Source organism: Phalacrocorax aristotelis, chromosome 12, assembly GCF_949628215.1.
Source record: "Phalacrocorax aristotelis chromosome 12, bGulAri2.1, whole genome shotgun sequence".
Taxonomy (NCBI): Eukaryota; Metazoa; Chordata; class Aves; order Suliformes; family Phalacrocoracidae; genus Phalacrocorax; species Phalacrocorax aristotelis.
Genome location: NC_134287.1, coordinates 1,924,393 through 1,947,500, shown reverse-complemented (window position 1 = coordinate 1,947,500; position 23,108 = coordinate 1,924,393). Strand labels below are relative to the sequence as shown.

The 23,108-nt window shown below is 45.3% G+C and overlaps 2 protein-coding genes across 2 annotated transcripts in view; one reads left to right on the top strand and one right to left on the bottom strand.

Annotated features, from left to right (window-relative positions):
- LOC142063535 (cytochrome P450 2H1-like) overlaps positions 1–9,824 on the top strand; it is a 15,744-nt gene extending 5,920 nt beyond the window's left edge. The window contains 9 exon segments of the mRNA XM_075107355.1: positions 1,870–2,055; positions 3,358–3,520; positions 4,369–4,518; positions 6,138–6,298; positions 6,703–6,879; positions 7,279–7,420; positions 7,712–7,899; positions 8,376–8,517; positions 9,012–9,824. Coding sequence (XP_074963456.1) covers positions 1,870–2,055; positions 3,358–3,520; positions 4,369–4,518; positions 6,138–6,298; positions 6,703–6,879; positions 7,279–7,420; positions 7,712–7,899; positions 8,376–8,517; positions 9,012–9,193 — 1,491 coding nt within the window. The 3' untranslated portion in view covers positions 9,194–9,824.
- Positions 9,825–19,101: 9,277 nt separating this feature from the next.
- BLOC1S2 (biogenesis of lysosomal organelles complex 1 subunit 2) lies at positions 19,102–22,856 on the bottom strand. Its single transcript, XM_075107354.1, has 5 exons — positions 22,725–22,856; positions 21,768–21,884; positions 20,786–20,905; positions 20,199–20,303; positions 19,102–19,650 (listed from the first exon to the last, which is right to left on the bottom strand). Exons 1-5 carry the CDS (start codon positions 22,774–22,776, stop codon positions 19,619–19,621), a joined length of 426 nt encoding a protein of 141 aa, XP_074963455.1. The 5' UTR covers positions 22,777–22,856; the 3' UTR covers positions 19,102–19,618.
- Between the last annotated feature and the right edge of the window lie 252 nt (positions 22,857–23,108).

Below are 23,108 nucleotides of genomic sequence, written 5' to 3'. Positions count from 1 at the left end.
CTACCTCACTGGTTTACTGCACTACAGGTTTCCTGAAACCTGAGCTGTCCTAGTTAGTTAGCCCGCGTGCCTGCTGAACCTGCAGCGCCTTTCACATCCCCTTGTGTAGTGCCGTTTCCTCCAAGCCTCCCTGATTTGCTGTAGTCATCTCACTATAACTACCATGTTCAAATGCGCTCCGAGAGAGGATCAGTGTCTTCTTACATAAAGTCACATAAAAAGGAAACATACAGCCTAATGCTCAGCCTTGTATTTGGCCCTGAGTGGAAAGTGGGGAATAACTGGTTGTGCTGGTTTTGGCTGGGATACAATTAATTTTCTTCATAGTAGCTAGTATGGGGCTGTGATTTGGATTTGTGCTGGAAACAGTGTTGGTAACACAGGGATGTTTTCGTTATTGCTGAGCAGGGCTTACACAGGGCCAAGGCCTTTTCTGCCTCTCACCCACCCCACCAGCGAGTGGGCTGGGGGTGCACAAGGGGCTGGGAGGGGACAGCTGACCCCAACTGACCCCAGGGATGTCCCACACCATATGGCATCGTGCTCAGCATATAGAGCTGGGGGAAGAAGAAGGAAGGAAGGGGGAGATGTTCAGAGTCACAGCATTTGTCTTCCCAAGTCACTGTTACGCGTGATGGAGCCCTGCTTCCCTGGAGATGGCTGGGCTCCTGCCTGCCCGTGGGAAGGAGGGAATGAATTCCTTTTGCTTTGCTCGTGTGCGCGGCTTTTGCTTTACCTGTTAAACTGTCTTTATCTCAACCCATGAGTTTTCTCACTTTTACCCTTCCGATTCTCTCCCTCATCCCCTCGTGGGGGGAGGGAGGGAGTGGCTGGGTGGTGTTTAGCTGCCAGCTGGGGTTGAACTGTGACAGCAAGGGAGACACATGAGACCCAGGGGGCTGTAGGCAATGAGTACAGTGTTTACAGTAGATCACTAGCACTTCGCAGACACTATGTATGATGTACAGACAAGATTTGGCACCAGAGTCCTGGGATCAGCTCTTTGGTCTCAGGTGACTGAATCACTGTTCTGCTCTCCTTCTCTGCCAGAAAACAGTTCTCACAGTTCTCACCTCGTTTGCAGGGTTTTGGAGTCCTGTAGGGAGGTGGAGTGGGAAGCATAAGATTTCAAGATTTTACATTGTATTAAAAATGCAATATCAACTAAACCAATCATTCTGTTAAGCTCTGCTCAGGGTGCCTTTACCTGTCATGGATCTTCATACCTCCTATGGATCTTCAACTAGTTTCTAGAAACATCAGAAAGGTGACTGCAGGTTGCTGCAGGGATTTGTGGTTTGGGGAGGACCTGTGACCATGCAAATGCTGTAGATAATGGTTTCTCTGGTTAAAATATCAGCTTGTGATAAACTGAGTATATTCCTCAAAATATGCATGGGTGACTTGGGTACAACTGCATAATTTCATTCCAGAAACGGAGGTGAAAAGCCTATGAAGAACTTGGAATGATGCCCTTTTTCAACCACAACACCTCCCCTCACTGTGTTCAGATACTAGAAGGGCTGGCAGATGTCCATCTATGCATGAGGGCAAACAGCAAGAGTTTAAGCATATACGTAGCAGCTAGGCTCTAAATATTTCTGCATTTTTGAGTTTGACAGCATTAGACCATTATTTCTTTAGGCCTACATGAATGATTACCCAAAGGAACACAAGCTGGAGAGGCAGAAAAATCAGTAGGCAAGCAAGGTGCTCATCCCTAGTTTGTTCATTCTTACCTTGAACAGATTAATAAGTAATCTCATATCTCAGCAGGAATCCATGTGCTTTGGTATCACAGCATATAAAAAAGTATGGATTTACAGGTCCAACATCAGGCTCTGCTGACACTTGACTTCTCCTCCCCAGGCCACCATGGAGCTCCTGGGAATGACCACTATTTTCTTGCTGGCCTGCATTTCATGCCTTCTTCTCTTAGCCACATGCAGAAGCATATCGCAAAAAGAGAAGCAGCCTCCTGGTCCCATCACACTCCCCATTATTGGAAGCGTACTCCACCTGAACCCGTGGAACTTGCCTGAAAGCTTGAAGAAGGTAAGAGACTGCCTCCTTCTCTCCTTTGTTGTCTCCATTGCGTATAAAACAAAGTCCAGTCCAGTCTGTCTCAGCTTAAGTCATAAGCTTTTAATTTGCATTGACCAAATGTCAGACTCGGACAGAAACAAAAGGTTTCCCAGAAACACATGCTTCTGAAGTCTATATATTGCAACAATCTATATGTCTAAGTCTATGTACTGCAAGTCTAAGTCTATATATCTGCAATAATCATACTAATGATGACTCCTGTGCTGACCTCAAGGCAGTACTGCAGTTTGCAGTGGATTTGCAATCAAGGCACTGATGCTAGTGCAATATTCACTATACCTCTGTGCCCGGCTGCTCAACATGCTGGCAACATGGCCTGGCCCTTTTTTGGGGAGGACCCTGCTCCATTTTGCCGTCTCTGCTCCCTAGCAGATAGGTGGGGTCTCCTGGGAGCAGAAGTAGCCGAGTGAAAGGTTTGAAACAAAAAAGTTTGGAGGTGAATTGTGCTGTCTGTTCCCTACCCTGGCTGGTGTCACCCATCTGTCAAACAAAACCTGTGTGTTGCAAGGCCTGGGAGGGGATAGGAGGAGGAAATTCAGCTGGAGTGCCTCTTCCTTAGCGGATGGTGATGGGATGGTGGCAGATGGCTGGGCACCCATAGGCATTCTGCTTTGTTTCAGACCACTAGGTGATCCAGTTTCCCACCATAAAGAACTTGGGACTATATCTAGTTTGCTGTTAAAAAGTGAGCATGAGAAGAAGTGTTACAGGTCAGACCAAGTAGCCCAAGAATCCTTCTGCAATTGTAGCCAAAAGCAGATACCTGGGAAGGAGCACATGCTTAGCACAAGCATGCAGTGACTCTGCTGACATACCCACCTGATTTCCAGAGCTCTGTGGCCCAGGAGATTTTAGAGACAACTGTGGTACGTTTGTGCTCAAAACCCCTTCAGGCACTTGCTTCCATAAGTGTATATAATTGCTTTTGGAGCCAGTGTAAACTGCTACCCACTGTGCCCTGTAGAAGGGCATTCCAGACTGTTTTGCCAGCCCTATGAAGAACTACTCTCTTTTCTGGGATTTGGACTTGCTACCTCACCATTTCCCTTCATACCCCCTATTTCTGGTACAGTTCCCTCTTCCCCTGGCTGTAATTCCCAGCTGAAAGACCCCTGCACTGCTGCTAATCAATGCCAGATATCAGCGATGCTGGAGCAATGGCACATCGCCCCTCAGACCCCTTTGCTACGAACTTCTTTTCACACGATTAACGTTTAGACATGTCATTCTTTGTGTTCCTCTTTCCTACAGCTCAGCAAGAAGTATGGTCCTGTCTTCACAATATATTTAGGGCCACAAAAGGTTGTGGTGCTGTATGGCTATGATGTTGTGAAAGAAGCTCTGATTGATCAAGCAGATAACTTCAGCGGAAGAGGCAATCTACCACTGCCTAAAAAACTCTTCCAAGGAAAAGGTACAGCCTGGTAATGTTAGCTTTCCGGAGCACAGCTGAGAGGGCGGTGGGGGACTGAACGGTGGATTTCATTTACTACTTTCATGCATACAAATCTACAATAAGAGAGTAAAAAACCAACTCGTTACTTCGACCCTTGAGTAAATCGGACCCCTGGGGAACTGTTTAAGGTCGCAGGTTGGCTTCCCTGAATGCCTTTCTATTTTCAGCATGCTTCAGATTTTGGCTACAATTTTGTTCATTAAATGTGCCTCTAAGATCTTATGTTCACTCTCCCATTTCTGAAATTATTGACAACATACGTACCGCTAAGGAACCAGCAAAAGGGAAGTCCACCGCACAACAAAGACAAGATAATATAGGCTGTCCCAGTAAGGCCCACATTCAAGATTAGGCCCTGAGCGTATTCACCAGGGCAGTTCCCAGTATGACATCTATCTGGGTGAATAGTACCTATTCCATGGTACTATAGTACAGCATAATGGTATTGGCAGTGGTGATACACTGTGTGAAGGTACGTAGGAGAACATTTGAGCAGTTACGTCAGCTTGAAGGCCATGTGTTTGTGGCCAAGATCAATTCAGTACCAGTGGTACCTTCTTACCTACATCCTAACGTAGTTTTTCTTATTCTGGGAATAAACTCAGTTCTACTGAGCGCTGTGACAGATGAATCAGATTTGTCGCCACCAGAATTGCAGAGACGTTGGTGTTCGGGGCATAAAGCAATTGCAGTATAAGTCCACAGAGAGGTGCTTTTGCATGTGGAGTACTTACTGTGTAGCTCCCATTCAGGGGGAAAAAAAAACCTGTTTCCTCATGGGGGCCTATTTTTCCTTCCTGTGTCAGGCATTGTGACCGGCAACGGGGAGACCTGGAAGCAGCTCCGGCGATTTGCGCTCACTACCCTGCGGGATTTTGGGATGGGGAAGAAGAGCATCGAGGAGTGAATCCGGGAGGAAACTCATTTTCTGGTGGAGAGGATCAGGAACAAACATGGTAGGACGCGGCCTTCATGCCTGCTGAGACGCCCTGTGTAGCTGCAATGAGACAATGAGGGGTGTAGGGCTGCTTCACCAAATCTACGCCCCAAGAAGTGGGCTTGTGGCTGCTGTTTCTGCTCCAGCAGGCAAAGTTATCACTGCTGGGAGTGGGTCAGTCAAAGGCACCGTGGCAGTATGGGGGGATAGATGTAGGAGCCTGATGTTGGAAAGCATCCTTTAACATGTTCTGCTTGAGGAACAAGAGAGGAAGCGGCAAAGGGAATGGCTTGGCCCCAAAGCTGAGGGTTTGGTGGAGCTCAGCCATGGAGACAGGGCCCGGCACTGCCGGGTAACCAAGCACATCCACTTCCTTGTCTTGTCTCTGGCAGATCTAAGTAAACAGAACTTGAAGAAGTAGGTTACCAGAGAGCTCATCTACAGATATCTGGGGTGGGTTCGGTGTTTTCCTGTAGAATATAAGGCTATGTTACTTCTAAGTACTTCCCCTGAGACTGGTGCAGTACCAGCCCAGACCACAGCCTTCAACATGTGTTTATTCTGCAAAGGGGGAAAGCAGACGGATCTAAAAGGATGCTGAAGCACCACTCTTTCCCAGGAGCCACTAGAAAATTCATCTGGCTTTGTAGATAAACTTTCCTGCTACAAATCAGAGAAAACACCCTCACTTACACTGCTCTTATCCTTTCACTAGCACAGTAACACTGTATTTCCTATGCCCTACCGCAAGCCTCCATCTCTGGCTCGCCTTGTTACGGCATCTTTTTCTGTTTACTAAAAGTATAAAGCTGTTATTTACTCTTAATACAAATAATACATAGGTAGGACTAGTTATCTACTAGGCTTAGTATATAATATACTCAGCACCTCTGAAGAGGAGACATCTGCTGAGTGTTCAATGACCAGGGAGTCATCAGTCAAGCAGAGAAGGGTTGGTGCCATTGCTCCTCAGAACAGGCTGATCCGCAATGCTGCCAAGTTGCCATTTTCTGACTCCTTGGTTTTCTTTTAGGATTTTATAGCTTTTCATGCTGTTGTTTCTCCTCTTGAAACCTTGAGATGCACGCTATCGCTGTCTGCAGTTACACCTTTCCTTTCTTTCTTGGGCCTAGTCCCACTTTTTTCTCACACTAGTTCTCTTTAGAAGCTTATGCAGCTCTGCTACCAAAAGTAGAGTTTGATCACAGGCACGTGAACCCCTAGGGGAGGGTTATACAACTGAGGTTGTGCTAATAGAGTTCATAATCAGGGTGCAATAACCTAAAGACATGGCTCAGGCAAAGTCCTTGTGGTTTCATTGGGTTTTGGTGGGAATCTTTAAGCCTCTTCTAATAAACAGTTTGTAAGGCAGAGAGGCATGTGTCAGATGAAGAGGACCCAAGCCACTCAGACCAGTGTTCTGCTGAGAACAGTACAAAAGAGAAACGTAAGCCATTCAAACAGGGAAATAAGTTCACGTCGACTAGACCAGAATAAATTGGATAAGCCCTTCACCATCCTTTCAAAGGACTGCAGGATTCTGAGTCTCAAGAGGGTGCAAAACTTCCCTGTATGTCGGAGGAGGGGGTGATGCCTGAAGGACTGAAAGCAAAATACCATTTTGGGTTTTTGTTGCAGGACATCCCTTCAACCCTGGTAACTTCCTAATTCACGCTGTTTCCAATATCATCTGCTCCATCGTCTTTGGGGATCGGTTTGACTATGACGACAAGAAATTTCTATCTTTAATTGAGTTGCTAGAAGAAAACAACAAGCTTCAGACCTCTCTACAAACACAGGTGTGTAGAGTTCTAATTAATGAATTTGCTAATGATTATAATATTTTATTATTGACTATTTATTCATGTTATTAATTTTTAATTGGACTTTCCCAAATTTGGAGAAATTTTTTGAAAGCCAAAAAGGCAGTTAAATAACCAGTTCCTGTTGTTTTTTTCTTACCTTATGGACTTGCCAGTGTATGGCCAAAGAAGGACAGCATTGCAAGAGTTGCTCAAGTGAAATCTATCCTTGAATATAGTGAAAACATGAAGTAAAAGACATTAAAATCTAGTTGAATAAAAAAGACCTCTTGTTCAAAAAACGTTTTAAACTGCCCCATTTTCATAGTTCCAGTGAGGGGAACATTTTATTGTATCCCACATTAATCACAATGTGCTTTTCCATCATTTTCTTTTTACAGCTATACAATTTCATCCCAGCTGTCATGGAGAATTTACCTGGGCCTCATCAAAAAATGATAAAAAATATTGAAAAGGTTGATCAATTTACTTTAGAAATTATAGCAGAACACCAGCAAACCCTGGATCCCACTTGTCCTCGAGATTTTATTGATGCTTTTCTTAACAAAATGGAACAGGTAAGCGTCTTTTCGGTTGTGGCAGGGCACTGGGCTTCTGCCAATACAGAGGGGAACTTGCTTTTCTGGGCACAGCAACTTCGTTCTATCCTCTCCATTTTCTTATCAAGGATTTTTAAACACAGAATTAAAAGCACTAGCTAAAATTAGGAAAGCTGAAGGCCAATCTGGTAATTCAGTGCTCCTCCCGTATTAAAAAAAGGTTCATAATATTATTTAATAAAAGTACCGTAAATGCTGGCTTTCTGGAGAGTGAGTGTCATATTTTTGAAAAGACATTAGATGTTGAAAAGATATTAGATTATACATTAAAAACATATATTATGGGTACAGGACTTTCCTTTTTAAACAAGCTGCTTAGCTTTGTCATTCAAAACGTTCTGCCACGTCTTCCTCCAGGAGAAAGAGAATGGTCACTCAGAATTCACCGTTGAGACCTTGAGCAGGACCACGTTTGACTTGTTCCTTGCAGGAACAGGGACCACCAGCCTCACACTGAGACATGGACTCCTGATTCTCCAGAAATACCCAGAGATAGTAGGTAATAGAAAAGAAGTAAATAATTGAAAACTATTTAATAGGTCATGGGATGACCTATAGTGACAATTCCTGTCGCTACCACCTGTGACACTGGTCCCCAGACTAAGGAAACGTATTTGCAGCGTGGAAATGTGCATTACTCTTAGTTCTAGTCACGGGAAAGCGATGTTAGTACTAAGTACACCTATATATTCCTGGTGCACTAAAAGCAAGTGTTGCTGTAAATATGGGGCAAGGTTTAGGCCAACAGGTGGGGGACTTGTCCATTCAGCACTTACTTATTTCCTCGCAGAGGGAATTCAAAAGGAGATTGACTGCGTGATTGGCCGAGACCGAAGCCCCTGCATGGCAGATCGGAGCCAGATGCCCTACACAGATGCTGTGGTCCACGAAATCCAGAGATTCATTGACTTCCTTCCACTTAACGTCCCACATACTGTGATCAAAGACACCAAGTTCAGAGGCTATTTTATCCCCAAGGTCTGTTCCACTGTGTCTGAGAAAGGTCATAATTTCTTTAAAACAATGGTGTGTTCCCTTCATTGGGTTTTATTTTATTTTCAAAAACACTGAAATGTGATCTAGAATAGGAATAATTTTGTTTGGAAGGGGAACCTAGAAATTATTGAGTCCAACCGCTTGTATTTGAAGAAGAAAGACTCTGCATCCTCTATGTGAAGAGGGAGATAGAGCTTTCTGGTTTTTTTCATGTAAATGTAAGCAAAGTTCTAATTTATTTGGAAGCAATATTAAATGCTGTCATCAGACTCACCATTGAAATTCATTTTAAAAACCACCTTTGCCATACCAATAGCACATATTTTTACTCATTAAATGTTCATTTTAAACTGGTTAAACTTTGACTACCGTGCTGTTCAGCTCTGGGAACCCTTCGATGCTGCTTTGCCTTAGCATGTCTCCATTTTAACTTTCTTCTCCTCTCTTTGTTAACTCAGGACACTATGATATTCCCCACACTGACTTCCATCCTACATGATAGAAAGGAATTTCCAAATCCAGAAAAATTTGACCCAGGACACTTCCTGAATGCAAATGGTACCTTTAGAAAGAGCGACTACTTCATGCCATTTTCTGCAGGTAAGACCTCTATTTCAGATCCTAGACTATCCTCTCCTGGAACCTCTTTGAAGCTTTTAGTGGCTCCATCACCATGGCCTGTACAGTGATGCCTGGTGATCTGTTAGCGTCACTTCTGGGCAGCTCTATCTAAGCCCTGTGCTAGAGTTTCAGCTGAGTTCCTGGTTTAGCAATCACCAAAGTTCCCCCAATGCGTTCTGCAAGAAGAGCTGTATGACGTGGGACTCAGCCGTGCAACTGCTCTCTCTCCAAACTTACCTCCAAACAGCAGCAGAACATGAGAAGCCAAAGGCTTCAAACTGCCTTTGCCCACTGAGCGCTGTCATTGTTCGAGACACTTAGTTCCTATATTTTAATTCATTTGCTTCCGCAAAATGCTGGAGCACTGCCTGTCCATTCTGAGATGTCTGGACTTTCATGGAACAGTGGTTAAAATAAGTTACCAGCAAAATACTCCACTGTTGCCTCACTTTTTATTATTTTTTTGCTCGCAAGAAAACGCATCTGTGCAGGGGAAGGTCTGGCCCGGATGGAGATATTCATATTTTTAACAGCCATCCTGCAGAACTTTACTTTGAAACCTGTTGTGAATCACAAGGACATTGACATTTCCCCGCTAGTCAGGACCCTGGTAAATATTCCCCGACCTTACGAGGTCTCTTTTCTTCCGCGTTAGCCAAGCGAAGACAGCTGCCATCTCCCAAACTCACGAAAGCTCCAGTTGAATGACAATCATTTCCCAGTCTGCGGAGGCTGAAAGTCACATCATTTGCTAGATACTTTATGGAGGGAAACATGCTTAGGAAAGAAAATTGTATGGTGCTTTTATAGTCACCACAGCCAGCTCTAGAGACAGAGTAGGCAATCGCACGGGCAAGGACACAGCTCCCTGTGCAAAATTATCCAGTCTCTCCCCTGCACCTACCTCACCTAGCCGAGGCTCCTACCTGGCTCCTGACATCCTGACGTGTCAGGGTGTGGGGACTAGTGCTCCGAGAGCCCTGCTGCTGCGCTCCCTATCGCTTGAGCCTCCCAGCACAGCAGGAACAAACGCTTGTACCCCAGGGTTTCCAGAGACTCTGCCTGAGGTACCGCTCTCCTCCGTATTTTGTTGGTTTGTGACTTGTTTGTAAAGGTAAGCATAAAACAGTGGGGGTTTTTCTGTTAGAAGATGATAATCTACTGTATTCCTGTGGTGGGGATGGAGTTTATCAATGACTGGGCAGATGGGTCCTCTCCTGTGTGATTATAATGAAGGTTTGTGAAATTACAATGTATATTGCAAAATAAAGTAGTAGTGCATCGAACTGTTGTTTTTCTAAGATTCCAGAAGAAAATCTTCTAGTGAAAAACCTGCCCCCACAAAGCTTATACTCATGATTGGCTTCAAATCTTGTACATATCGGCCTGTTTTATCTCTCTCATTTATATGAAATACGGCTTGAAGTCTGAGCTGGCCAATGAACTATAGAACTTCCATTCTCAGTAACGATGTGGGCGAAGGCTGGGCTGGCCCTACGAGACCTACCAGCACACCAGCTCTGGTTACAGAGCTGTCCATCACGGCAGAAGAGGACAAATTAAATAATACTGGGATCGCCCCAGTGCCATGTACTAGGTGAACGGCAGCTTGCATCTTCCCATTATTTTATGAACTGCATAAAAATCACTACAGCAATGTTACAATCAGGGAAAAAAAAAAAAAAAAGATAAAAAGAGTTTACGTGAGTTGCCAAGCCTACGTGTACGGATGTAGGAGTGGCAGGTCCTAACTTGGATGATTTCTAGAGATTGCAGTGAAGACAGAGAGCTGAATCGGTGCTATGTGGAAAAAGATGGCAACTGTAGTATTACCACAACAGCATTAACTGTCTATGTGAACCAGGCACAACGTCTTTACTTTCAAAGTTATTAATAAGCGAGATAAACCATGCGTCGGTAGCATGGCATTGCGGAGGCAAAAGTGACAAATGTCACAGAATCACAGAAATGGGAATGACAGATGAAAATACCAACTAGTTTATCGCCATGTACCAAAGAAGATCAGCTATTCCGAGTTGTCTCAGCAGATAAAGAGAAGAAAGCACTCCACACTTCCTCTTCAGCTGTGCCATGACTAAAACAGGCAAAGCAAATAGCCCGGGGCAGCTTCCCTGTCCCAGGCATCTTCCTCCTTGCTGAAAAGGCAAATCAGCGGGAAAACAGCTTTGTCTCCAGAGACTCCACCGTGTCCGTGCAGCGGGGCTTTGAGAGCGGAGGAGGGCTAAAGCTGTGTCCTGGAAGCCTCACTTTGTGTCACCTGCGGTACAAAAAGCAGTGCCAATAAGCACTCACAATTCCTCTGGATTAACTTGCTTTAGCCCCAAGTAGTATTACCACCTCCTGGGAGACTAAGGATCAGATTTTTTTAAAATTTGAATGCTTAGTTAATAGGATTTAGCACATCAACCTTTGTTCACCACTAAACTGAAAATCACGTTTAAAACATTAGCCAGCATTGAAAAGCTCTCTGTGTCCCACGAAGCCACACTGCTCGCTCTCTCCCCGTCAGCTATCACTCAGTGTCGTCTAGACTTCCACTCCTGCTGGGACCGTACAGGCAGTGCATTGCTTGCTCACGTGCAGGACTAGGCAGCTGCATGAACTCTGTGGCAAACCCGACACGATGTCCTGTCACTTGGCCACATGGCGAGGTGGCTCTCAAACTCCATTAATCCGTTCTGTGCGCTGTTGCTATTAGTTCCCAAATACCTCTCGCAGAACATAAGCACCTCTGTGAGCTCAAGTTTCTAAGATGTTTCTAAGAAGCTGGGGAGCAGCTACAGACGCAACAGTCAGCCGGGCAAGCGCTAGCGAAGAAAAGACGCGGCAAGTTCTCAAACCCACTAAAGGTGTCCCCGAGCGAAGAACGCCGTGAAGCAAATGAATGTACTTGAGCATCTTCCCCCTAAGAGGGCAATAGCACTTGCCTGAGCTACTATTATAAATCGACATAACGTACATAGATTAATTGCATGTATGCCTGGACAGTCAGGATAAGTGCGGGTCAAGGGAGATGGGGTGATCAAAGGCGAATGCAAGCAGTTTGGAGTAGCCATGTGTAAACTCAAATATCTTTAAACTTTTTGTTGAAGAGGAAAAAAAAAATCACGGGCAGAGTGCATCCCAGAGCCCCAGGTGCATATATATGTTACATCCCCCACACAAGCCACAGGGAAGGGGACTGCCGTGGTTCAGCCTCAGCCGGCAGCTAAACCCCACGCAGCCGCTCGCTCACTCCCCCCACCCCTGTGGGACGGGGGGAGAATCAGAAGAGCAGAGGAACTTGTGGGTTGAGATAAGCACAGTTTAATAATTACAATTAAAATAATTATAATGATAATGATTATGATAATAATGATAATAATGACAATAATGATATTATAATAAAATGGAAAAGGAAAAAAAAAGCCAGAAACACAGGCGACACAGCCGCTCACCCCCCCGCTGACCGGCGCTGCCCGTCCCCGAGCCGCGATCGCTGCCTCCCTCCCCCGACCAGCCCCTCCCAGTAACCTACTGGGCATGACGTTACATGATATGGTTTGAATCCCCTCTCTTAGCTGTGCCCCCTCCCCTCCCGGCTCCTTGTGCCCCCGGCAGAGCCTGGGAAGCTGGAAATGTCCTTGACTCGCACAAGCGCTGCCCAGCAACGGCCAAACATCAGTGTGTTATCTCAGCATTGTTTTCATGCTAAGTCCAAAGCACAGCACTGCGCCAGCTAGAGTGAAGAAAATTAACTCTGTCCCAGCTAAAACTGACAGACACCGAGACATTGGTGAATTCCCAAAGCTGCATTTAAAAAAGAAAGTTATGAAAATAGTGGTTTTATCCACAGCTGCCAAGGTTCTTAGTGATTCTCCCAGTAAAAATGTCAGAGATACATTTTGACCTCTTGGGATGCCAGTGCTCCCTTGATAACTCTATACGGTAGCATGTTGAGCTATATATGACTGTCAAGAGACCTACGAGTTGAAAGTGGCTTTGTCTCACACAGCATATACTGAGGCCCACCAGTGCTGCATTATCCTGAGGACGAAGCTCTCTGCTGGATTACTGATTAACACTGAAGAACTTTGGTTTTGGGACTCAACCTCTCTAAACAGACCTTCTGTCTGGCACACAAATACACAGATCTTTTTCACATGGGTCATAACCGTAACTCACAATAATTGTGTGCTGTGGAATACACATACACCCCCCCAACAGAGACACACACAGAGCAAAGGTTCCAACCTTCTTGCAGCTGAGGGACCCTCGGAGAGTTTTCACACTTGCGCTTCTGCCTTCGCAAGCTCTCATGTGGAGTATGCCTCACTTGGCTTCTCTTTCGCTGAAGACTCAAGGAGCACAGCTTTTCCCCTCGCTGCAATGTGTGGCCCTCTTAATAGTCTCCCACACACAAGAACACACTTTGGTTACTCATTTTTTAGATCGAGATCACAGAACTGGTGGCAAAGGACAGATGACACCTTTTACTGTCTAGCTTGTGGCACCTAATTTCTGTTCCAGCTGACTCCCTGCTCCAGCTTCCTGATGTGTTTCATTTGCAGCTGTCTGAGGTGTTACTTGAAAAGTAAAGGAAAAAACCCCAAAATCTTGCACAGGGGGATTAATTTCCTAAAAATGGTGACCTTGAGACCTGTCCTGTGCTCACAGACTGCAAGAAATAACAAGCTCTGAGAGCCATACAGGCTAATCCAAATGCTCTTCATAGGCTAAAATGTGGCCTCTGCTATAGGAAACAGCATTTGATAACCACTGGAGAGGGAATAAAACAATTGTACATGCTGTAGGTTAGAAGCATGAGTAACCAGTATGGGTAGTTAAGCTTCAGCAAGGCTTTAGGTTGCATGGTCCAGAGAACATTAATCATAAGAAACTTCAGAAGGCAAAAACGAACTGGTCTTTCCACCAGCTTTTGCCTTTCAGATGAAATGATGAAATTTGGCTTCTGTACTTAGGTGAGGTAGAAAAGATTTCCTGCTATAACTCCCAGGTTAAATGCTTTTTAGTATCTTTCAAAGCAACATTTACCTTTAAATTTGAACAGCTATTCACTCGTCCCACATTGATTCTCATATTCATTTTATATTTCAAATTGCAAATAGTTCCTACCATTTTATTGCATGGATTTCCTATATTATGTCTGTATTGCATTGCTCTCTTTAACTACTGCCTATGCAGTGCCTTTAAGTACAATGCATTAACTCGCTATCATGTGAGAGGTGCTTACCTGAACTCCCTGTGCTCCTAATGCAACTCTTCGGAAATGAGGGAGAGAAAGGGAGGGCAAAGGCCCCCAGTGAAAGGTAGTCCTGGCTATCTTAAGATATACTTGTCCCACTGGGATGACATAGCCATTACTGGGGTGGAAAGCTGTGTGAGGATGCCACTATAGCCGTCTGCCCTCCAGGTCAGAACCTGGACCTTACAAGGTGCAACAGCTATCATCCACAAGAGCAAGAGATGAGGACCATTTAATGCCAGGGAGCCAAAGGTGTCTCCAGATTCTGCCAGGCTTTGCTCCTACACTAAATGAAGCATCACCTCTGCCCGCTTCTGACTTCTCAGTTATATCCTCCCCAAAGAACAACTCTACCTAGGAAGAATCTCACAGAAAAGTACCTGTTCCTCTGAAGAACTTTTGGGACTGGCATAAGTCCTTTTCCACTGAACTCTACACCTTTGTCAATCAATCGGAGCTTATTTCACAGCACAGGGTCCACACAACACCACTGCACGTACTGAGCCCAAACATATTGTGAACACGGGACCATACTTCTTACTGACCTGAAACAATTTATCAAAAAAGAACACAGCTTTTAAGCTACATCCACTTGCCTCAGGCAAATTATTCTCCAGCTGCAGCATGTCTCCTATGAGGGGCAAAGGAACTGGCCCAGGAGGCTGCTTCTCTCTTTCAGACATCCTACATCTTCCTCCATGCTGAACAGACAAGGAGGCAGACAATGCAAACCTGCAAGAAAATGACTGTGGCTCCCAGGCGTTTAATTGTAACGTGGGACGGGGATGGGGGATCAGGAAGGGCAGAAGCTGCATCCTAGAAGGCTCGCTTTGTGAAACCTGCAGTAAAGACAGCAGTTCAAAAGTAACCAATAGCTGCTCTCGTTTCCTCTGGGCTAAACACACTGGTTCAAAAAAATCACTTGCTGCCAACAAACTTGGATGAACTGCTTTAATTTTTAAGTCTTTGTGACCATTTTTAGGGTCACCCTTGTTCTACTTTAATATCATAAAGCAGGGACAACCATTAATCATCAACAAACCTTGCATTAACAAACCCTGTCATACTTTCACAGCATGCTTGTCTTCTGCCTATTACTATTGTTGATGTTTATCTTCTGATGAGGTGCTGCAAATGCAACATATTTATCTTCAGCCCATTATATACACTCGTGGTTATCATCCCATTGGATATCTTTTAACATTTCCCTTCAACCTAGAGTTCCAGGTTAAAAAGTATATTCCATTCTAGAAGAGTTGTTTTTCAGCTGTTGGGCACGTTGCAGGTCCACCAATGATTTAAGAGCCCATTCTGAGGACTGTGGACATCTCCACAAAGAACTGCTCTGAAAGTTGGATGACTTCAGAATAACCTGTTAGAGCAGCTGGGCAGGACTGTCTCAAGATGCTGGGGATAAAAATCATCCTCTGGAACGGCACATTTCTGTTTCTGCTTAAAGAGCTGTATTTGCTAGGCTGATTTTCACCCCCTGCTTTGCAGTTGCAGTCCAAGTCCTCAAGAGCTGCTTCAGCTCTGAAGCAGATGCACAGACCGCTTGGATGAGATACTTCGCCTCTTGACTCTCACCTGTCAGGTCTCCCTTTCCTCCGTTCTCTTCTGTGTCCTTTCCTTCACGCACCTGCTACTTTCTTATTATCTTTTCCACCAGGAAATGCTGGAGAAGAGAAGAGCTAGAGATGTAGTCTCCCCCTGTACCTCTGTACCTGCTCTGGAACTTCTCACGGACTCTCCAGGTGAAACGTTTGAGCAGCAACCAAGTTGTGCTTCCGCTTTGGGACTACACATTTCCCCAATACGTATGCTCATCGTGTCTCTTCTATGGTGCTGCTCTCCAAGGACCTGCCATCCTTGCTGTGACTTCGATTCTACCAGTCACGCAGAGAGCCCTCAGGCAGAGAGGGGAATAGCTACTCAAAGACAGAGCTGGGAACACAGCTGTCAGCTCTTGGCCTAATTGGGATACCACTGTCACACAGTCCTCCAGCCAGCCAGGCAGTCAGTCTCTAAAATTTCCTCCCAGTAAAGAGTCACTTGTGGTACAAGCTCCTCTTCCCATTTCTGCTTCCTGGAGGTGGGATGCTCAGGAGTTTGTGAAGGAATTTGCTATTTCTTAGCTCTCTTACCTGAAAACACTAAGCGCTTGATGGCAATGCATGGCTAGATGGTTTTTCATCCTCAGAGTTCCTGGAGGTTTTCACCTCTGTAGCCGTGAAATAGGATTGTATATTCTATATGCAGAAAAGCAACTTGATCTTCAACAGGAACAAGATTTGGTCCTTTGCCTTTATTGCTTTACCGTGTGGAAGTGTTTTCTGCTGACACATCGCCCCCTCGTGGCCCTCCTGCAATCCTGTCAAGGAACGACCGTGAGCAGAGAAATGCCATGTTATCTTCCCTTGAAATGTTCTATGCCCCCCTCACACAGCTTCCTAGCCCTTCCAACAGCACGCTGGGTTGCATGTCGTGAGTGAATCTCTTAATAAACTAGAAAATCCACCTGTGGTTAAAACAACACATGGCTAAGCCAGCAGCTGTACAAAACCAGATCCAAATAGGGGTGTCGCTGGAGATTAGGGCTTACAGCTAGTACGTGCATAATCCAGAGTGGTGTTTTGTACAGTCACAATCTCCTTAGTCACAAATTTCCTGTTCTCTGCTGAGCAGAGGACAAACTCTAGCCCTCGTGCCCAGGAGGGCTAGCACTAGCCTATCCTTGAGTGCAACCCTTGCTGCCCAAACACTCTGAGAATCCTTGTATCTACCTGGCATGTTAGGAAAATTTCCTAATGGGCTCCTGTCATGTCCATAGCTGCCTTTGGCAACACAGCATGCTCCAGGCAGACATTATGGAAGGAGAGTCTTGCTGCTGCAGAATGAGCTTGGTACATTAAACCATGCTTAAGAAGGGCTAGGCATATACCTGACTCCTCTTTTCTCTTAAGAAAGACTAGCAGCCCCAAAACAACGTCACTATTACATGCCAACTCATGGGCTCAAGACGATAAGGTGCTCTACCGGGTCCAAGGCAGCTGGAGGTGCTAGAGGATATAAACACAAAACAGAGAGGAGAGCCGTGCCGTTCTTCTAGGCCACTTCAGGAATTTATGCAGAAAGGCTGCTCTTATGAGCCCAGTGAACCCTTCTTACTGTGGATCTATGAGTTTTGGCATCCCAACTGGAGCGTGGACAGTCAGTGTTAAGCAAAAGGGAAGGTGACTGGGACTCATCTTAAGACCGAGCAGGGCTGCCATACACCAGCTCCATACCTGCCTTACACCTGTGCAGTCTGTCCCTCACTGAGGGTCTGAGCATATTGTCCATGTGCAAAAACGGAGAGGACTTGCAATGACATTGGCAGCGCGCTGCCACTGGAGCACAGAGCGTGTCCGGCCACACTCTATGTCCAATACTTGATTTGCAGGTCATGTGCCATGAGCAGAATTCATCTGGCTTGCTGCCATGCAATAGGACAAGTCACTGGCACTCATGGCTTGCTATTATTCTTATCACAAGGAGATGATCATTGCTAGAATGCAGATCGCCAGCTCTCCATTGTAATTCCTTGGGCTACAACTGCCACCCTTGATCTTGGCCCCCGCACCTAGCCAGAGCACAGGGCCAGCTGCATCCCTGCAGTGAACAATCCTTTTGTGTGCCAGCATCTGCTCAGTGCCTCTAGCACTGTCTTCCCAGAAAGAGCTGGGAATCAAAGAGATCACTAGGCTGGAAGATCAGTGATCTTGTTTCGACTCTAGAACTATCTGCCCTGGTAAGCATTTCAGTGGCTGGCCAGCTCTGGATGATGTCCACCAATCCAGACCATTTCCAACCTGATATGAATCAGTAACTTTTCTGTTCTTAGAGATGGGTAGGGCCCAGGGAGGGGACTTGCATATGGCTGGAAGCTTAGTCCCTGATCACCTGTAAGTGCTATACGCTGTAATGAAAGTCCTCAGTTCTTCCAGGGAATTTAGGAGCTCTGAGCAGCACCCTCAAGCTTTTACACCAGCAGCCAAACGTATGTGATTCTCCTCCACAATGGCAGAGAGAAAGGATGGTGCTATCAAAAACACTGGGGAGTCTGGCTGAATCACGTCTACCTCTTGTATAATCTACAGATGCATGAAACACTGGAGAAACAGGACTTTTGGATTGTCTGCCACCTTGCAGGCCGCCATTCAAGCGACCATTCAAATACCAGTCTCTAGGCATGAGGACTTTACATCTGGCTGGCTAGATCCTCTTGTTCAGCAGAACTGCAAACACACCATGAATCCTGAGAAGATGACAATCTGTCAGATTTTAAAACAGGCTGCTGTTCTATGTGGTAAAATTTCCTCCAACACAGAAATGATAACTCACCCGCATTGGAGGATGTTGCTTTGATAACACTAAAATGTCTAATTTGCTTTCACAGGTAGAAGAGTCATCTTTGAGCTAACTATGGAAAAAGCAATAGATGCAAATGGCTGGATACCTCTGGGAGACTAATCCCTGTTCTTTAAAGATGCTCATCCCAAAAAGGCCTTTTTTCAAAGTGAACTCAACCCTTCCTCAAACCCTACATCAAGGCCATATAGAACAGTATGTTCTACTTTAAACCCAGGATTTTTAAAGTAACGGTGAAGGCTCTTGAAGGTCATCTGCCTCACCGCTTTTAAATAGCACTAGGGAAAAGTGTCCATCTTGACTACTTACAGTGACTGTACGTTGACTGACAACATTATGATCTTTACCACACTGGCACCTGACAGGACATTCTTCTGAACAGCCTGTGGGAAGCTGGAACCACTTCTTTGCTACATCAGCACTTGTACTATCCTCAGCTGCAACTCACTCAACAGCCAGCTTGAACTAGTCAGGGTCAATAGATACCGGGTAAAAAAAAAAACTCAGAATAGGAGTACCTGTTCAGTAAGAAGGGCTCTGCTAGATTAGCAATTTGGAACACTGTTAATCTGGTAGAGAAGCAGCTTTTTGTGCTGGGCATACCTCTTCAAAAACTACTAGGATCAAAATTAATTGGTAAAGTAGAGAAAGGATCTGCTAAGTCAACTGAGCATGTGATAAAGCAATACTTCTTGCAATTTCACCCGAGGGCCAGACAGTCAAAGAATATAGTTGCAGGAATACTTGACATAGAGTTTAAAACATGTTCTCTTCTATGATCTCTCGTAGCTGGATGGAGTTTGTCTTTATCAATAGACCCTTTGAAAAAATAAAGAGACAACTTACATCATCTTTCCAACAGGAATTTGAGATTCCAGAGAGACAAATGCAGCAAGTTGTTTTATTGTAAATTTATAATAATTAGTCTCTCTATTTCAAACAGATAAAGGTGGATACCAAAATGAAGTGTTTTCAGTACAATGCTCATAACTCCAAAGGCCCAGGTATCTTCTCAACGCAGAGCTCAATGAAGAAAAAAGTTTAGGTCCTTCTGCTACTAAGGGAAAATGTCTTTATAGGTTATGGAGTGCTCTTCCTAGATAGAGTACTTCACGTGGGACATAGGACTAACACACAGATAGCCAGTATCAACGTACAGGTTAGGGGTAGGCTTCTACTTTTCACTGCAGAACGACTGAGGCAACAGAACCTCTTGAGAAGAGGAAAATATTACTCGGCCTTAAGCCTGAATACAGCCTACTGTATTCAATAGACAGAAAAAGTTACCAGTCTTGATGTTAGCTGTAACCAAATCCTTGTCAACATACAAAATTGCTGTTGTGCAACTTAAGCAGGGATCAGTCTGACTCATAGCCCAACTCCAACTTAAATACTGTTGTAATTTCATCGTTTCTCCAGTTTTTTGTACTTGGCTTCTGCAGAAGGAAAAACAACAATATTTTAGGACTGGATAGGTAAAAGCTTTGAATCCTGTAAGCTTTGAATCCTTAATATACATCTTAAGATTCAAGTTAATTCACAGTATCACTCGGTCATTTTTTACTAAAGCATTTAGGCAAATACAACTACCGTAAAGTTTTTAAGAACCAGGTGCTTAAGTCAGACAACTAATATTAATTTAAGCCAAGGGGACTTGGGTGCCTGGTAGAACTTTATGTATCCCTCTATTTGCAGGATTAAGCACATGTCTTTAAAATTTGGGTCAGTGCATATTGTAAGAGAGATCTCAAGCCTCACTAATAAGCTGTAGTTCAATAATACCTGTGCTAGTCCACCTCCATATATCAAGTTACATTAATCCTTTCCCAACACTTGCCACTTCACATACAATATTCGCTGCTCAAAAGCAGCATAGGCTACTCTGCAGCTCAGGCTCGTTATACTGAGGAGTTTACTCTGTATTTTTAAATCCCCTTGCAAGGGACTACGCTTCCAGGGAGTAACAGTACAGGACAATAGTTACCAAGTTTTTTGGAGTATGCATCCAATTTATAAGCTGCCTGCTCCAGAGCTGCAACCTGTTCCTCAATTAGGTTGATTTGTTCCAGATACGGCTGAAGAGCAGCATCTTAAAAAAGGAAGACAAATCCTATCTGTCAGATCTCAGTAATTAGCTTCCAAGAAAAAGGTCACACTTCAAACACAAGAATTCTCATTACATTCTCCAGCTAGAACAATTTAAAAGCTCCTTCTTCCTCCTGCCCCAAAATCAAGTGCTGATATTGATAGCCGTGTTCCAGAAAAGTATGAAATGTTTGAGAGTACTGGCTGGACTCAACACAAGTAACAATACAACATGAATCAAACAAAGCATTATTTCATAACGGATCCAAAATTTGGGTAAAACAGGACATAAATTCAGATGTGTTTTCTCTTGTGCTACTCTACATAGTCTGTAACTGTAAAGAAATACACACAATTGGCACTGTATTCTATTTTCAGTCAGTTTTCTTTCCTTCAGCAGCTAATGGAGCATGAACTATCTTAGATGCTTCATTTCCCAAACATGTGTACTGTTCATTATACCCTTACCCTATTTGCTTTACTTACATTTTTGATTTAAATCCTTCAGATTTCTACTGATGTTTATAGCAATATCCTTCATTTCTAGGTACTTCAAGCTAGTCAGCTTATTCATGTTTTCCAAGAGTTTGTAGTCTTCACTGGTGGCTTAAAAAGAAGAGAGTTTATTCTAATGAGAAGTTGATGCAGTTTGAATTGGGTGCAGACTCTTCAAGAGGACAAGAGATTTCAAACCAATAGCCAAACGTAACAACATAACATTTTAGAGGGTAATACAGCTATTAGTATAACGTTCTACAAAAAGAGAGATGACATTTTGTGAATAGTAAAAATCAACTGGACTGATGAATACTTATTCACTTGCAATTTTTTTTTTTTTGAGATAAATTACTCACATTTCTACTTTTATTCTGTCAGTTAAACACTTTCGTTTACAAAACTGATAGTGCAAATCCAGACTGCCGATCTGTACCATGACCCCTCCAAGTCCATGCACATCAGAAGCGCTGTGGAGTGCTTTCAAAATTAGAGCTTATGGAATGCACTAATTTGTTGAGCAGTTTACTTTGCTCCAGTTAATGTTGCACAGCAGTTTATTCTAAAGCATGAATGTTAGAAAAACTGTGTATCATCCTTGCTCTTACTCAGAAACAAAAGAGCTGCAGGTGTTCCACTCTCAGTCATGCTTCTCTTCTAGTCCTTCTTAACCTAGACCCCTTTGTTTGTTTGTTTGTTTTTCTATGTACAAGGTTCTGCAAGACTAAAAAGAATTTTTTTAAGTTACTGATATCATACTGAATTCCTTTGAAAAATGTGCTATTCTGGGGCTTCATTAATATGACTAATCTCAGTGGTGTTAGTAATCTAGCAACATGCCAGACTTGAACTGCCAGTCTTACTAGGTATGATCTAAATAGGTATAGTTTAGACAAATTATGCAACACATTTCTTTAAAAGAAAATGAAAAGAAACAAAAACTTACTTGCAGGTCAGTATTGTAGTGCCTTACCTGTCAGTTCACCGGTTAAATAAGTGGCCATTTTGTTGAACATGTCTTTACAGAGCTCATTGATGTCTGCCTCTGCAGGTTCCTTGGCTTCCTCCGCTGTTTCAACAGCAGGATCCTCTAATCAGGGTACAGACATTACAGGGTTAGTGGAAAGTTAGCAGGTACAGAAACACACCATGAACAGTCCCATTTTTAACCCTTCAAATTGACTACGCCTACTTTCCGTATAAGCTGCCTACTTTACGACGAGGAGTAACAAACCTATGCACTTTCCTTGAGGTAGTGTCAAGATTATTTCAAAATAATCCTTTAGGGAGCATTTAAGAGGTAGGCACCTGGCCTGACCACACTCGCACACACCAGCCCCCCTCCTGTGCTTTAGACGACAGGAAAGGAATTTGGGGAGAACTTTTGGATGACTTTGTGCACAACGCTACTCATGTTCACTTCCAGTCACTGACTCGGAACAGAACAGCCTTCCCCAGCCCGTTCCACGACGGGCTGCAACAGATCCCCACCAGCGGGAAACGATAAGCACCATTTTTCTTCTCCAAACCCATTTCTACCACAACCTGCCCTCGTCCTGCCCTCAGCAGGAGCAGTGCAGCCCCTCCTCCTCAACCCGAAACGATGCTCTTTCCTCTGCCGGCAGCTTTTGCCGGCTTGAACACGACGCCTGCGCCAGGCCCGCGGCTCTCGCCGGCCGAAGCAGCGGCCCCGGGGGGTGACGGGCACAGGGGGCCGGGGGGTACAGCCGCCGGGCCCCAGGGCAGCGCCCGGCCGGCGTGAACGGGGCCGCGGGCAGGCTCCCACCCCACAGCCGGGGCCCTTCCCGCTGAGAGGCGGCTGCGGGAGCAGGCCGCGGTCTGGCAGGGCCCGGCACCCGCCGCGGGGCCGAGGGGCAAACCCGGCCCGGTCTCGGTGTCAGGCCCGGTCCCGGTAGCCCCGGCCCCTTACGCTTGGCGGGCTGCACGCCGGCCTCGGGCAGCCCCTCCGCCGCGGTCGCCATGGCGACGGGCCCCCTCCCGCGGGCGCCTACTTCCGCCTTCGGCTCCGCGCAAGGCCGCGGCCCCGCCCCTCGCTCCCGCGCATGCGCTGTCCCGGGGAAGGCGGTGGCTTTACCCGGTGGCCGCTGACGCCACCGACGCCTTCCAGCGCCGGGCTCTGCCCGCCGGGCCCTCCCCCTCCCCCTCCGCCGGGTCAGGCCGCAGCCGGCGCTTGCCCCCTCCCTGCCTCTGGCCGCGCCGGGAAGGGAGCCCCGCGCTCCCGCCTGCGGCGGGTGCCTGAGTGACCGGAATGTGTCTCGGGATGGGGCCTCCACCACCTCTCTGGGCAACCTGT